Source organism: Hippoglossus hippoglossus, chromosome 23, assembly GCF_009819705.1.
Source record: "Hippoglossus hippoglossus isolate fHipHip1 chromosome 23, fHipHip1.pri, whole genome shotgun sequence".
NCBI classification, from domain to species: Eukaryota; Metazoa; Chordata; class Actinopteri; order Pleuronectiformes; family Pleuronectidae; genus Hippoglossus; species Hippoglossus hippoglossus.
In genome coordinates, this window is record NC_047173.1 from 14,073,913 (window position 1) to 14,088,948 (window position 15,036).

The 15,036-nt window shown below is 42.6% G+C and overlaps 2 protein-coding genes across 5 annotated transcripts in view; one reads left to right on the plus strand and one right to left on the minus strand.

The window, feature by feature from the left end:
• Positions 1-1,592: 1,592 nt before the first annotated feature.
• Positions 1,593-5,029, plus strand: LOC117756998 (endoplasmic reticulum-Golgi intermediate compartment protein 2-like). Its single transcript, XM_034577682.1, has 13 exons — positions 1,593-1,699; positions 1,784-1,892; positions 2,017-2,063; positions 2,168-2,235; positions 2,331-2,371; positions 2,685-2,786; positions 2,954-3,049; positions 3,212-3,267; positions 3,688-3,786; positions 4,005-4,102; positions 4,175-4,337; positions 4,707-4,786; positions 4,929-5,029. Exons 1-13 carry the CDS (start codon positions 1,594-1,596, stop codon positions 5,007-5,009), a joined length of 1,146 nt encoding a protein of 381 aa, XP_034433573.1. The 5' UTR covers position 1,593; the 3' UTR covers positions 5,010-5,029.
• Positions 5,030-8,223: 3,194 nt separating this feature from the next.
• The window catches only part of si:dkey-97m3.1 (fatty acyl-CoA reductase 1), a 35,874-nt gene continuing 29,061 nt past the window's right edge, over positions 8,224-15,036 (minus strand). For 3 of the 4 annotated variants that reach the window (XM_034577680.1, XM_034577678.1, XM_034577679.1), the window contains exons 4-12: positions 14,686-14,865; positions 14,168-14,345; positions 12,484-12,528; positions 12,292-12,410; positions 11,527-11,594; positions 9,516-9,687; positions 9,300-9,429; positions 8,832-8,959; positions 8,224-8,628 (exon numbers count right to left, since the gene is read on the minus strand). In XM_034577680.1, the coding sequence (XP_034433571.1) occupies positions 8,466-8,628; positions 8,832-8,959; positions 9,300-9,429; positions 9,516-9,687; positions 11,527-11,594; positions 12,292-12,410; positions 12,484-12,528; positions 14,168-14,345; positions 14,686-14,865 (1,183 nt within the window). In that variant the 3' untranslated portion in view covers positions 8,224-8,465. The remainder of the gene's footprint in view (positions 8,629-8,831; positions 8,960-9,299; positions 9,430-9,515; positions 9,688-11,526; positions 11,595-12,291; positions 12,411-12,483; positions 12,529-14,167; positions 14,346-14,685; positions 14,866-15,036) is intronic. The other variant, XM_034577681.1, reaches the window with a different exon arrangement.

The window sequence follows — 15,036 nt, forward strand, 5'->3', positions numbered from 1 at the left end:
CTCTTTGCAAAGGACAAAGTGTAACAGGCCGACTTATATCAGATATTACACAGAAAGACAACAACTAAATAAGCTGCAAATCATCTGAACAAAATTCTGCCTTAAGTCTCACTGCAAACAAACTCTACAGACTCCAGCAGTCCAAAAATGGCCAAGTGCATAAATCCTAAATCGTCTTAAATCATGCAAATCTGAAAGCATTAGTGATTTGAAAGCACGGCTGCACACTATGAAGATCCACACATGCACGAGCATCAACTAATGATATGAAACACATTAGAGAAAAAAGTAAAAAGGTTAAAGGTGCAGCACGACGTAGGAAAATCCTTGTAAGTGAAGGTCAGAGGTTCTCAAGACGTGTCTGTGTCACTGCTGATGGATGAACGTGCACAACTTCTACTTCTTAAACAAACCTTGGGATCATCAAACATAAAAAAGACCTGATGAATTTACCTGGGAAAGCACGGATTGAGCTTTAAATGCTATCAATGACAATGGTTCAATTTAATTGATTTATTGTTAAGTGATGCAACTTGTATTTGCAAAGGGCAAAGTGTAACAGGTCGATTTATACAGAGATATCTACCTCTACTATTACACTGCAAATTATAATATAATATAATATAATATAATATAATATAATATAATATAATACAGACAAATAAATTGTTAAATTAATATAATATAGTTCTAATATAGATAGTTTAACGTTTAATTTAATTAATTTCTAAAAATGTTCAAGAAATACACTGATCAAACATTATTTGATCACTATTTACTAGTTTTGTGTCACACCGCCCCCTGCTGACTAGGTATCGACACTGCTCGCTGCGCGTTTCCTGCTGAGCGCGCACGTTTTACGCACTCTCTGACGTCACGTTTTAATCCCCCAAACAAGGAAGAGAGCAGCGCGCCCCCGTGAGTAACTGGCATCATGATGAAGAAATAGAGACAAGATGAAAACTGGTGAGGATCCTCCAAACACTGAAACACGTGATGACACATGACAACACATGATATCACAGGTAAGACATGTGCTGCATGATCATAACATGTTAGAATGAACGGTGCTGGGGGGGGGGTGCTGTATATTTATTTATATTTATATTTATACAGAGATGTTCTATGTGTCTGTTATTTGTATTTCTTGTCATTTTCTGTGTCGTTTATTTGAAGGGATCCATAAATTCAGTTTATATGATCACGAGATATAAGAGCAATAATATGTTATGATGTTTAGACCAGTACTAAAACCTTGTGATAAATGGGTACGATTTTGATGATGTGATGATATTAGATCTGAGCAAATATTTTGATATTTAATCATTGATAATTGTTCAATATTTCTGATAAAGAATAAATATTCATTTGTCTCAGTATCGCATTTGTTTGTCTGATGGAAAATAAAAATATCAAATCTAGTATTCTTCTAGAACTGAAGTACTGTTTTCCCCCTAATGTGAATATTTGCATCCTCAATATGAGCAGTAATAAGGTCAGAGGTCAGAGGTCAGATCCTGCCTGTAACCCTGATGTGCTCTGATGTTTTGTCGGTGGAGGACGAGGAGGAGGCGACGCGTCCTGAACCCGAACATGAGGCGTCTGTCCAGGAGGAAAGCTCTGAGCCTGGTGAGGGAGCTGGACGCCTTCCCCAAAGTGTCGGAGAGCTACGTGGAGACGTCAGCGTCGGGGGGGACGGGTGGGAGAGCCCTCTGAAATTAATATAATATGAATAATACTAAAGATATGAGTGACTGTATTCACTGATGTGTCTCATCCACAGTGTCGCTGATAGCGTTTTGTGCGATGGCTCTTCTCGCCGTCTTGGAGTTCTTTGTTTATCGAGACACGTGGATGAAATATGAATACGCAGTGGACAAAGATTTCTCCAGGTGTGTTTACATAAATTACACAATAACTCAATTAACTCATTTTTATTTTTAAGTTGCATTGCTAATAACTATAATATCGACCAGGATGTTATCGTAGAACTGACTTACTCTCACTCATTCACAGTAAACTGAGAATAAACATCGACATCACAGTTGCCATGAAATGCCAGCGTGAGTTTTTTAACCTTTGTTTTCTTTCACACACAGAAACCAGTTATACACACGTAGTGATGATATAGTGATCTATCAGTTAAGTTATTAACGTCTGGTTCCAGATGTGGGAGCAGATATTCTGGATCTGGCTGAGACCATGATCACATCCAGCGGCCTCCAGTACGAACCTGTGAGTCTCACACACTTTTATCTGCAGAGTTTTCGTTCCAGTTTTCAGAAATGTTGCTTTTCACTGCTGCGTTTTTTTCCTCTGTGTTTGATCAGGTTATTTTCGACCTGACTCCTCAACAAAGACTGTGGCAAAGGTGAGAATCCATGAAATCACTAAGGAAGCACCTGATTAGCTCCAGAGCAATAGTTCACCGTCTGGATGTGTGTTTTCTAAATTAGCAGCTATGAAAGATCCTTAGTGAGTCTTGGTATAAAACCTGAAGGAACTCTTCAGATTTGCTCGATCCAGATACTGTACCCTCTTCATTCAGTTTTTGAGCTAGTTTCTCAAGCACTCAGATGTTGGTAACAACCCAGAAATCTTGTGGAACCACATCCCACCTGTAGTTTCTCTGCACGGACGTGTACTTCTACTGAGTTAGTGACAGTTTTTAAACCTACTTTCAGGACCCTGCTCCTCATCCAGAGCCGACTGAGAGAGGAACACGCTCTTCAGGAAGTCCTGTACAAAACTCTGCTGAAAGGAGCTCCCACCGCTCTGCCTCCACGGTCAGTGTCACGTCTGCAGAAACATTATTCTTATATCATATTCTGCTTAATAAATGTGTCTCTGTGTGTGTGTGTGTGTGTGTGTGTGTGTGTGTGTGTGTGTGTGTGTGTGTGTGTGTGTGTGTGTGTGTGTGTGTGTTTGTGTGTGTGTGTGTGTGTGTGTGTAGGGAGGATACATCTATAGAGCCGCTCAATGGCTGCAGGATACACGGACACATGTACGTCAACAAGGTGGCAGGAAATCTGCACATCACTGTGGGGAAGTAAGAAACAGATTCAGCTCCACGTTAAGACAGCGAATCATCATCATCATCATCATCATCATCATCATCATCATCATCATGCAGCTGTTTGATCTTTATGAACATCGTCACAGAGTCGTCCTCCACACTCGTCTTTTAACACGTTTTTATTGTCTCTTTCAGGCCGATTCACCATCCGCAGGGTCACGCCCATATCGCAGCTTTCGTGAGCCATGAGAGTGAGTTCCACACGTCTGTCTCATGTATATTATATATTTGAATGAAATGTGTGATTCAGAAATGAACTTTAATTAGAATAAAACCGTTAAATGTTGCATCTGCTTCTTTTTCTTCAAGATTATTCTCATTATTCTAGTGTAAGATTATAACTATAATAATAAGATTACTATCATCAGATTGTTGTTATATATTATTGAACCTATCGTCTATGCTCTCCATCCTTTTAGAGACTTTAATACAAACCATAGTACTTCTCTAACCTTTTCCCTGAACCTAACTCTAACCTTAACTTAACTTAACCTTAATCAGCTAATCTTGAACGTGCCATTATTCACCACTTGAGGGCTCTGAATTGACTTTTCAGCCCAAACTTTTTCCTCTTCCACCTTCACTGAACCTCAAACTTCTTCTCATCCCAGCGTATAACTTCTCCCATCGAATAGACCATCTGTCTTTCGGCGAGGAGATCCCGGGCATCATCAATCCTCTGGACGGCACAGAGAAAATCACCTTTAACCGTGAGTCGCTGCAGGAGAGAATTAAAAACGTGATGAAGTGCTTTCCCACCTCAGAGGATAAGAACTGAGTTTACTGCAGGATTAATAAGGCGTCGATACAAGTATTGAACCAGGAGTTGACCCAAAAAAACTGTTTTCATACTGATTCTCCTTGAAATCTATTGAAAAACAGATTAGTTAAATGTTTAATGGTTCTTTCCTTGTGATTCTGCCTCCAGACAACCAGATGTTCCAGTACTTCATCACCGTGGTGCCGACCAAACTCAACACGCACAAGATCTCTGCAGACACACACCAGTTTTCTGTCACTGAGCGAGTGAGTGAATCAGGAAAATGAAATGAAAAACTAAATCCAAATGAACTGAACCCCGTACTCCGTGTTTCCCAGGAGCGGCTGATAAACCACGCAGCCGGCAGTCACGGCGTCTCCGGCATCTTCTTGAAGTACGACACCAGCTCTCTGATGGTGACGGTCAGCGAGCAGCACATGCCACTGTGGCAGTTCCTGGTGCGACTCTGCGGCATCATCGGGGGAATATTCTCCACGACAGGCGAGTCCACTCCACCCTGCAATAACATCTCTGGAAAGAACTCTTTACACTTTGACACAGATCTGTACAAAGGAGAAGATCTAGGAATGTATTTATGACTTTCTTTAACACATTTTCCCCAATATCTGAGGGAATAATTGATGGATCTAGATACAGAGGACTTATATCCATGAGTGTTTGCAATATGGAAGCCTGATTGAATTTAAAGGGAGTGTTGGGCCATGGCGGGGGTGTGAGCTCGACTGAGGGCTAGTCTCAAGTCAATAGTCTTCTCAATTCAGAGCAAAGCAACATTACGTGGCACGAAGAATTCATTTTGACAAGTAAAATAAATTTATATTTACCGTTGTGTTCCCTCTCTCTTTACAGGGATGCTCCACGGGTTTGTCGGCTTCTGCTTCGATGTGATTTGCTGTCGCTTTAAACTGGGAGGCTACCGGCCCAGAGAGGTGAGTGGAGATGCAAAAATACCATCTGATATTGATTTATATTTCAGCTCAGTATCGGAATAATTACTTGCTCTGTCTCTGTATTAAATTAGACTAAACTTTAAAAAAGAAATCATAATAGATTTTCCTAAATCTGTTCCAGGATGTGCAGCTTCACAACCAGATGAACAATGTGAACAATCACCTCGTCCCTCTGCTGGCTGACGACGTTCCTGAGGAGTAGCTGTTTCTCAGTGAGCTTCAAACTGCAGGACAAACGCCTGCAGAAGGTCTTGTTATGTATTGTTGTTCAGTTTGTAAGAAATTGTGTTTTTTTTTGTATTTGTCATGACATTGTGTATTTGAAAAAGCCAAATCTTTCTGTTCTGTTATTATGAATAATTGCACAAATCCACCTCAGACCATTGCAGTCATACATGTGTTTTCAACATTATGTCCATGTTATGATGGTGCTTCATTAAAAATGTTGTTAGCTTTTATTTTTTCAAGTCTTGCAGCAGCACAAAATACACATCATCATCCCAACACTGCTAAAGTTTAAATTAATTCTCAATCTAACAATTCTATTGGTTTTATATCAGCAAATCTCTGGAAAGATTTGGATCTCAAACTGGAACATGAAACGATGCTAGTTATGTTCTAAGAGGATGATGAATGTGGAAAAATATGAATTATGGAATCATTAGTCAGAAAAATTGCACTTGTTTAATTCCATCTTTAATAAAATAAAGAGCTTTGATTTGATTTTAAAGTTTCAGGAAGACTGGTCGCAACATATTATCGTCTTTATACAAATAAACTCGTAGAGACGTAAATCCAGTATTTAAGGTCACAACTTCTATTTTAACTATAGAAAGTGAGGTTATTGTTAAGGGCTTACTCTTAGTTTAAATAGCTTGAGAATCTTTATTACAATTATTAAACTTAAACTCTTGTCGTATTTGTGAATAGAAAATACACGGTGAGGTAGAAGACGAGTTGAATGGACTGCATCACACGGTTTCTTTTTCTCTTGTTTTTTATTTCAGTTTTGCCAAGCAGACTTGAATGACGTGATGTCTGAGCCGGGAACACAGGTGGTCAGACATGTTGCAAAATGACACCAGAAAGAAGAACATGACGTTATTGATTATGTGTTGCTGTTTTGTTAACATACGGTAAACTAGCTCCTGCCCTCGGGTTTCCTGACGCTCCATGACGATGCCGCCGTCGTTACAATAGCCCTGTAGCTCCGTGACAACAATTCTGACGAAACCAGTTCATACAGGCGTTGCTGCAGACAGTTTGGTTCACCGTCCTCTGAAATTAAGGACAGTAAACCACGGTTACACCACAGACATGTTTGCATAAACATTTATTTAGTTTTGTCCCTTTTTCTCCCATAAAGGCTCATAACTTATGTATTTGTACTCAGTCAAGAGTCAACCTGTACAACGTCGTACAGTTTGTTTAGTAACACTTTAACACTTCTGGTAGACTCTGTCGGAAGCTCTGTGGTGGAATCCCGTGAAGTCACTCACCACGCAAAAGAAATCTACAGTCAAATAAAGTTTTTGGGTAATCTATAAGAATAATATGCAAGTTCAGATATTTACAGATTTTCCAAACAGGGGTCGAGGTTGTAATACAGACGTCGAGGTTGTAATACAGGGAGCGGGGCTGGGGGTATATAATCTGTCACTCTTGTGATTTAGGTCCAGACATCGATCGCAGTTTGTCTTGCTTCAAAATAGCAGCCCATCCATCAATTGCGGTAAGGCGTCCCTCAAGGCTCTATACTCGGTCCACTACTTCTGTTTTGTATATTAACTTGCAAACACATCATGTTTTCCCTCTAAGCAGATGAGAGTCTATATTGCAATCAGTAACAACAAAGGCTCCAGACTCCGGCCTGTTTACTCGCAGTCAAAAGCTGGTTTACAAAGATCCGTCTTTTCTTACACATGAAGCTGAGGTGGAAAAGCTCAAGCTTGTAGCAGAATTTAACAAGCTTTCATAGCTTCCGTCAGCTTTCATATACTCTGCTCAAAACAAAATGAAGGGAACACTTAAATCACACATCTGCACGCAGGGATGTGCTGGACTACCTGTGCAACCTGATTGGGCTGCAGGTACCGCCTCATGCTACCAGTAGTGACAAGGACACTAGAAGGACACAACGCTAGAGAAGAATCAGTCAGGAAGGATGAGGAGAGAGAAGCTATCTGTGGACACCACATGTAAAACCTTTCCCTTTATGGGGGGGTTGTCTTGCTTTTGCCTCCATTGCAACTTTATTTGCACCAAAGCAGTGAAATCGATTCACAATCACTTGTGCTTCCTAAATGGACAGATGGAAATTCCTGTAGTTTATCTGACTTGGTGATATAAGTGTTCACTTCTTTTCTTCAAGCGGTGTATTAGCATTACAGTTGAGTCACTGTGGCAGTGTTCACCTTCTCTAAAATATGATAGTTTGAAAACCAAGAACCTTATTTAACCACTTCTGTTCTGAAGTTATTTCCTGAAAGGTCAAAGTTCACTCTTTTAAATGAAAGAAATGTTTCTGTAAATTGTACAAAAAAAAAAAACATTTCTAAAGCTGACACTGTTTCTGACCAGGAAGCTAGAAGAGACCAGAAGTGTGGAAATACCTTCAGTACAGAAGTGATCGTTGTTAAATGAGCTTCTGGGGTTTTAAAACATCGCTGGGTAATTACTTACATATATTTTTTCTTGAACGCTTCTAGAAATGTGTCCTTCATCTGTTTGTCTTAGAAACGCGGCGCTCGGTTGGAAACAGTGGGGAACACTGTACAATATGTCCCACTGGGCTATACAAATAAACTCAACTCTGATGTACTCTTATTTATATATAATACACTGCCAAGGTCTACCACGTATCAGACTAGCCTTTGCACGCAAGTATAAAGATGTAAAAGTAGTAAACTTAGTTTCAGTACAAACTTCTGTACAAACAGGCAAAAAGTGGATGAGCGTTCGGAGACAGAATCGTGTGACGGTAAATTAAGTGACGACCTCAACAGCAGGAAAGACGGCAGATCTGTATGTTTCGTATCTAGTGATGCGGTTGTCTTGGATTTTAGCTTTAATACTGGTCTCAGTAATGTGTGGGTTGGCCTTGAGACGGGTAACACTAGTCAGTTGTGTGTGTGTGTGTGTGCGTGTTATCTTAAAAAGGCAGTAGATACACATAATGCATGACATACAGATATCCAAATCACCTGTGCATCAATAAAGACAGGAAGTGGCTTTCCCCACAGTAAAAAACCGAGAACCAAAATAATCTTGTAGAAATTGTCCTCCACTGAAGCACTGCTATATTTCAAGTATGAAAAAAAAAAGAAGAAATCATCACAAGGCAAAAGGCAACGTACCGAGATTCAAGAGGATCGAGCCTGTGTGGTGGAGAAGAAAGTAGAAATCACACAGAAGGCTTATTGTTGCATATATAATTGGCCACTTTGAGAAGAAGAGGGTTCGAAATGAGTGAACACTTTTTTCTGGACGGGGTTTGGTGACGGATTTCCAAAATAAAACAAATAATTCATGGCTAGTAGATGTCTCAACTCCATCCTGAGTGCTTCACTCGACCGCAGCCCCCACACGTAGAGAGCCTCCATAATCCTCACCGAAGGAACCATGTCCTGCTGATTTCTAAAGGCGAGGGGGGGGGGACTCAGTTGTTTAAGGTGCTGGACGCACGGAAGTATGAGAGGAACTTGAAACAGAGGCTGACCACAAAGTACCAGATGTTTCGGGCCATCTGCGAGCGGGCGATGAACACCCTCCAGATGAAGACGACCAGCAGAGTGTTGAAGGTGTAGCGGATGTTCCTCAGTCTGGGAAATCAGGAGAGAGACACAGTTAAAACAATAAGCCTATGAGTTCTACATCTGGTCTGTACAGTAAAATATAAATATGTATATGTGGGTAAATTTCTACTTTCTTTAGATAGAAAATGTAAAAACATGATGGATCACAAATAATAAATAATAACTAGACTCAATAGACTCATCACACTTAATATGTAAAGTTGACTTACTTCCTCAGATGCTGCCGGGCAGCAGGAATGTCGGACATGTCCTCGTTCAGGACGTACTTCTTAGTGCCGATGCAGTAGTTCTCGATGTACTCGGGCCAGTTCAGCTGACGCACGTCAAAGTTAAACGTCTGCGAGAGGCAACAAAGAAATAAGACAGATGTTGATATCAAAGTCAAGAAATAAAGTTGAATACCTCTTTCAGTCACTAGGTGGAGCAATGGGCTCCCTAATGCTAGAACAGTTGATGATATTCTCTGTGTCATCGGGTTCAAATAGAAGAAGCAAACTTATTTCAGTGAATAAAGAACTTTGATAATTTAAAGTGAAACTAGAACTAAATTATTAATTTGAAGTAAAAGTCCTAATAATTCAAGGTATCAAAAGGAAAATTATTCATTATGACCAATCAGAGAATGAATTATGAGCAAATACACTTGTTGTATTTCCTCAGTCCGTGGATACCCTCACCTTCTTGTCCTCTGGTGTGAGCTGATTCATCAACATGCTCATGTTCTCCGAGTTCCACTCCCAGTCCTGGCTGCTGAAATACTCTAACAGGCCGATGGCCTTGTGCAGACGATTAAAGATGCGCATCATCCTGCAGCGAGAGAGAAGGTCGGAGGTTACGACACAGCTGAACTTTTACTTTAGGTCTTAAGCACAACAGGCGTTTTGGTGTCTTACTGCGGCTTCTGTCCGGTGAGTCGCAGGAACAGGTCGTAGAGGAGGGCGGGGAACTTGTGGCTGACCAGGATCCAGTACTGGTTGATCAGGTAGTTGGAGGTGATGTTGGCGTTGGGCCGGCGGAAGGCCTGCTCCAGAGGGTTCCTCTTGAAGGACGACATCACGTGGTGCTCTGCAGAAAAAAGAAAGATAAGAATGGATGAGATGAAGTCACAAAATGTAGTTTAAATAAATAGTCTTTCTAAAATTTGAATTTGAATCTTTACAGTCTTAAATCCTCGGCCGCAGGATCAGCGTCGTCCCTGCTCTCTCTCTCTCTCTCTCTCTCTCTCTCTCTCTCTCTCTCTCTCTCTCTCTCTCTCTCTCTCTCTCTCTCTCTCTCTCTCTCTCTCTCTCTCTCTCCCCCCATATCACTGTTTAACTTTGTCCTTTCAGTAACGGCCTAATTCCTAAACATATCTTTACTTTTTTTTTTAATAATGCAGGAGATTTAATATTCTTCTATCCACACCGTGAGAGGAGCTTGAGGAAACATTGTAAGAGCAGTGGTGAGTGTTGTTTAACGACCTTTTGGCTTCTGAGATCAGTGCATATTTAGCAGATGATTGGACGTTAAGCTCTGTGACGTGAATCCAGACACATGCTGGGACTCAGTCCTGTGGTGATGTCATGATGCAACATGGAGTGTTTTTTTTATCTCATAAAGCAAATTCACATGTTACACAAGTTACCGACAAACAAACGCACAGATTTGCAGCGTCTGCGGGATCATGACTTCCAGGATCAAACGTCCGACCTCGATCATTCCCCCCCCACCGAGCACTGAGCTGCCCCCCCCCCCCCCCCCTCCTCCAGCATCAGTCATCCACAGACACAGAGAAAGCGGCCCATGTGACTACACATTACATCACACGCGGCACGCAAACTAGGCCTCGCAACCGGCTGTTTCCATGGCAACAGATACGTGGTGGCGGCTGCAGGGGCTGACGTGACCAGATCCGAGGTGACAGCCAGCTGTGGTCCGGCTCCTTGCAGCCCGGTTGGGAGGAGCGCCGCTAACCTTGAGCCGCCCGCAGACGTCCACTACAGCGATGGAAAGGAAAAAACTGGGCTAGAGTACCCAGAATTCTTTGCGAGTGACAAAGGAACTTGATCCTCCTCCTTTGCTTATCATTTTAATATCACACGAAGAGAAGAAACACTAATTCTGTTTGTTGTTTCCCCGTCTCCTCTGATCCGCTCGCTCTCGATTAGCTTCATTGCTCGCTCTCATTCGGTCAGATTAGAGTCCACCGTTCCTCTTTCGTAACCGGGGAGTCGCGGCGATGAGGCCTAATCCCGCTCGCAGCCATCTGGTGGCAATTTCCTCTGTAAAAGGGAACATGTTTGCTAATCTGACGGGAAAGAGAGGGTCCCCTGCCATCGGGCCAGCCTGATATCCAAAGCCTCTAATCCCACTGTACGTGACGACCGCTGCGAGGGAAACTGACTTTTCACTCTCCCATCGCTGCATCGTTCCATCCCCACCTCAGAATGAACAGTTAGGATAAAAACAAAGGGTCTGGTCTGTTCTTATTGATTGCATTGCTGTGCATTAGTCTCTAAATCTGAATGTTAAACTCATTTTGAATTCTTTTTAACATCCTTTACTCTGTCGATCAAAGCCTATTTAGTCTCAGTTTCCAGACAAAAGCTAATATGCACAGAACCACCTCATTAGAAGAAAATGTGTCTTTATCTATGACCCTAACTCAACTCCCTCAGTGTTAAATCCATCTTCCGTCTCTTGCCAGCTGGGGGCAGTCACTCACCACAAGGCCCCTGACACCCAACACCACAACCATATCACCAGGACATTATGTCACAACACTGGAGTATTGATTTGTGATGATGAGAGCAAACCCACAATAATATTGTGGGTTTGCCAGACGAAACTGGCGTATAAGTGTCCGCCTGCAGCGATGGCGCCCTGCTCCCTTAGAGCAAGACGACCCAGAGGGAGCGTACGTACCGATCTCTCCCCAGTGGAACGGGTTGATGCCGCCGGTCGTGCAGTTGTACACCAGAGCTGTTTTAGGTCTGCAAGGTGGGAGGAGGTCGATAAGAACACATTAGTCTACATTAACTGACAACACAGAGCAAATAGACTGTAAAGGTTGATCATAAATTAAAAACCAAGATTGTGGAAACACATAAAGGCTGGGAAACTGAGGGATAACTGAATTTAAATTTAAACACATAAGGGGGGCTTTAATACTTAACTTTGATTGTTCTGTTTTTCTGCTGTCCTTCTAAAAAATAAGTACAAGTTGTCAGATACATAAACACTGATATAACACAACAATGTACATTATTACCCGCGTGATATCTCTAATGATATTCGGTGTATTTTATGTAACTTGGGTCTCAAAGTATTTCATGATTCTGCTGCTTAATTTTGCTCCAGTAAATTGAAGATTGCAGACCATCATAAATTTGAATCCTGTCTTTTTAAATTGTGTCTTGTCCGACTTTTGAACCTTTTACCAGGATGCCTTAATAAGGCTCAACAGAACTTAATGGTTTTCCAGCAGTACAGTGTTATGTGTATTAGAAGACACTGAATAATTACAGCTGCCGTCCTCAAAACAACATAAACAGTGTATTTCAAACTAGCCGTGTTCTTCTACTGTGGAGATCCAAACTACACACTGGATTCTAGCGCTGAGTGTCGTTCTAGTTTTGAGATGTGAGGTTCAGGTTCTTTCAGGACGAATCTGTGCCTCTGTTAACTGACCTGTGTACAGCCGTGTACCAGCCGGCAGCCAGAGTGAGGTTGATGACCACGTCCACGGGGATCAGATCAGCCACCGCATCGTTGTTGGCTCTCATGGTGCGCAGGATTCCCTTACCGGCCTGATACGAGAACAAAAGTGTCTTAACGGGATTTAAAAACTGTGTTTAAACGTGAGCAACGTTTCCTACTTACAGCTATAAAGACTCCGCTCGGCCCGTTGAAGTTGTCGATCCAACCCTGAGGAGCAGCAGCAGAGACACGTGTTAATCCTCGGAGACTTTCATGACATTAACTTTATACATCCTTAACATTCAGCGTGTGTATGTTTCCGTGTTCTGAAACAGCTGTTCGGGCTTATGTTACTTCCTGTGGTGGGAACACAGGAGGGGCTGGGCAGCAGCGATTTGTCGACTTCAATTAGACTCCATTAAAAATGGATGAGGCCGCCGGTTATAGGCTGCAGCAGCTTCCAACATGTGGGACTGGAGGGCCATTATGTGGTCAAGGCTGATTCTTGTCTTGAGTCGAACAATATTCTCTGGTGCCGATAAAAAGAACGAGATGAACAGGCCGCTGAGGCTGGAGGTGTTTTTAGTGCCACTATCTGTCGATGGCCTCACTGCCAGGCTGAGGACTGAATCTTTGAATTGCAGATCTCGAGACACAAAATGACAGAACCTTTATGTTTTTAATGTCAGAGTTAAGACCACACGTGAAGACAAAAATACAAATAAGCTGCCCCACATCTTCGTTCCCTTACAGCACCGACTGAGCAGCCAAGGGCGACCACACGGCCAAGAGTGAGCGAGACCTTTTCAAACAGTCGCTGCCAGAGCCAGCTGACGACTGAAGGAGTCCCCGTGCACAAACACAACGCCCACGTTTACTGACACCAGGCACACGACTCCCTTTCCGGTGTTTTTCTTGGCTTTTTATTTTAGCAGCAGAACATTTTTTGCCAAATTCCTTCTTGATGACACCATGAGATGAGAGTAAAGTAAAAATCTAGTAAGTGGGATTTGACTTAAGATTTTATTGTTATAGTTGTTATAAAAGAAGTCAAAATAAATAAATCCCTAAAACCATCAGAAACGTCATGGGGACTGGGAACTGAATGGCCCGGGATCGAACCACCGACACACCCGGTTTATGGACGACCTCAATCTCCTGAGCCGCAGCCAACCTCAACTATGGGAAGTCTCTGCCACTGAGAAAACGTGAGTGAACGCAGCATCAGCGAGACGCTCTCTGAAAGTTTCCGATGAAAAATGTAATGACTTGAACATTTATTTTAAAACCAAGCACGAAAAGCAGTTGCACCCAGTCAGGGTTGATTCCTTTCCAGTGGAAATGACCTCAACTTCCACTACGTAACCTTCTCCTTCTTCTAAAGTCTGTTGGCGGTTGGAAAAAACACTAATTGGTGCATTAGATTAGTTCACACTGGAATGGAATCTGGACTATGTAACGTTCGGTTCTCAAAAGAGGTCGGTTCTGAGCTGGCTCTGCACCGAATCCATCCTGGTGGAAAAGACGTATCAGACTTCACATAAACTTCTCTGGTCTCTCAACCTTCCCTCCTTCTGCTGCTCCACCATTACTTCTCCGTCCCAGCAGCTATTTGGGTGGATTTAAGCCGACTCAGTTAAATTGTCCTAATTTACTATCAACCAATTAGCTTCAATCCTGGGCCACTTAAGAGGAGGGTGGAATTGACCCGAGCAGCTTCACGTCGATCAATATCTCATGTCCATTGGTTTTACTGCCCCAGGAGGACACTTAACAAGGAGGGCTCTAGAAATCTTCACGCGGCAGAACGAGCCTGTTCTCATGTCACAGTGTGATATGTGAAAGTGGTTGATTTCAGTGGACTCACAGAGAACGGCTCCTGCCAGCTGGCTCCCACTATGGAGGGTCTGATGATGCCGATGTTGAGCTTGTCCTGCTCCTGCTGCACCACGTACTCGGCCAGGGCTTTGGTGTAGGTGTAGGTGTTGGGCCGGTCGCCGATGAGGCGCGGCGTGATGTCCCGCACCATGCTGTCATCCATCCACCTGACGGGTTCAATACACAGTCAGATACATGAAGCAATGAACAGAACACATATCTGTATTTCATCTTATTATGATTTTGAACTATTCATATATTTTATGATTAGTAAATATTACATATTGATGAGAAACTAATATTTTATTTGGCTTTGTAGCAAAATATATATTTTATTCCTCAATATCAGTAAAGTAACTGTTGTACAGCTTTACTCATCTTTGACATATTTCCTGAGGGCAGATACTCTCTTTAAATATTTGAGGAAGATTATCAGTTTCACATTCCATCCCTCGCAGCGTGAATGCAACCAAACTGGAATTGATTCCGCGTCCCTCCTCCACTCACTCGAGGGACTCGATCAGCTTCTTGGGTTCGACGGGCGGCGGGTAGATGACCTCATCGATGTGCTTGCGGTTGCAGTTTGCATAGGCGGTGGAGATGTGAATGAAGGCCTCGAGGTGGTGCATCTGGTGGGCCAGGCTGAGGAGCTGCTGCGTGGCGATTACATTCAGCTGCAGGGCGTGTCTGCCGGGAGAGAGGGCACATGCAGTGTTAAATAGTGTGTGTGTGTGTGTGTGTGTGTGTGTGTGAGAGAGAGGGAGGAAAGGGGTGAGCAAGTGAGTCAGAGTGTGGGTGTTGAAAGGTTTGCATGTCTGATTGAGATGAAATGTGTGTGTAGGGGAAAAGCTATTAAAT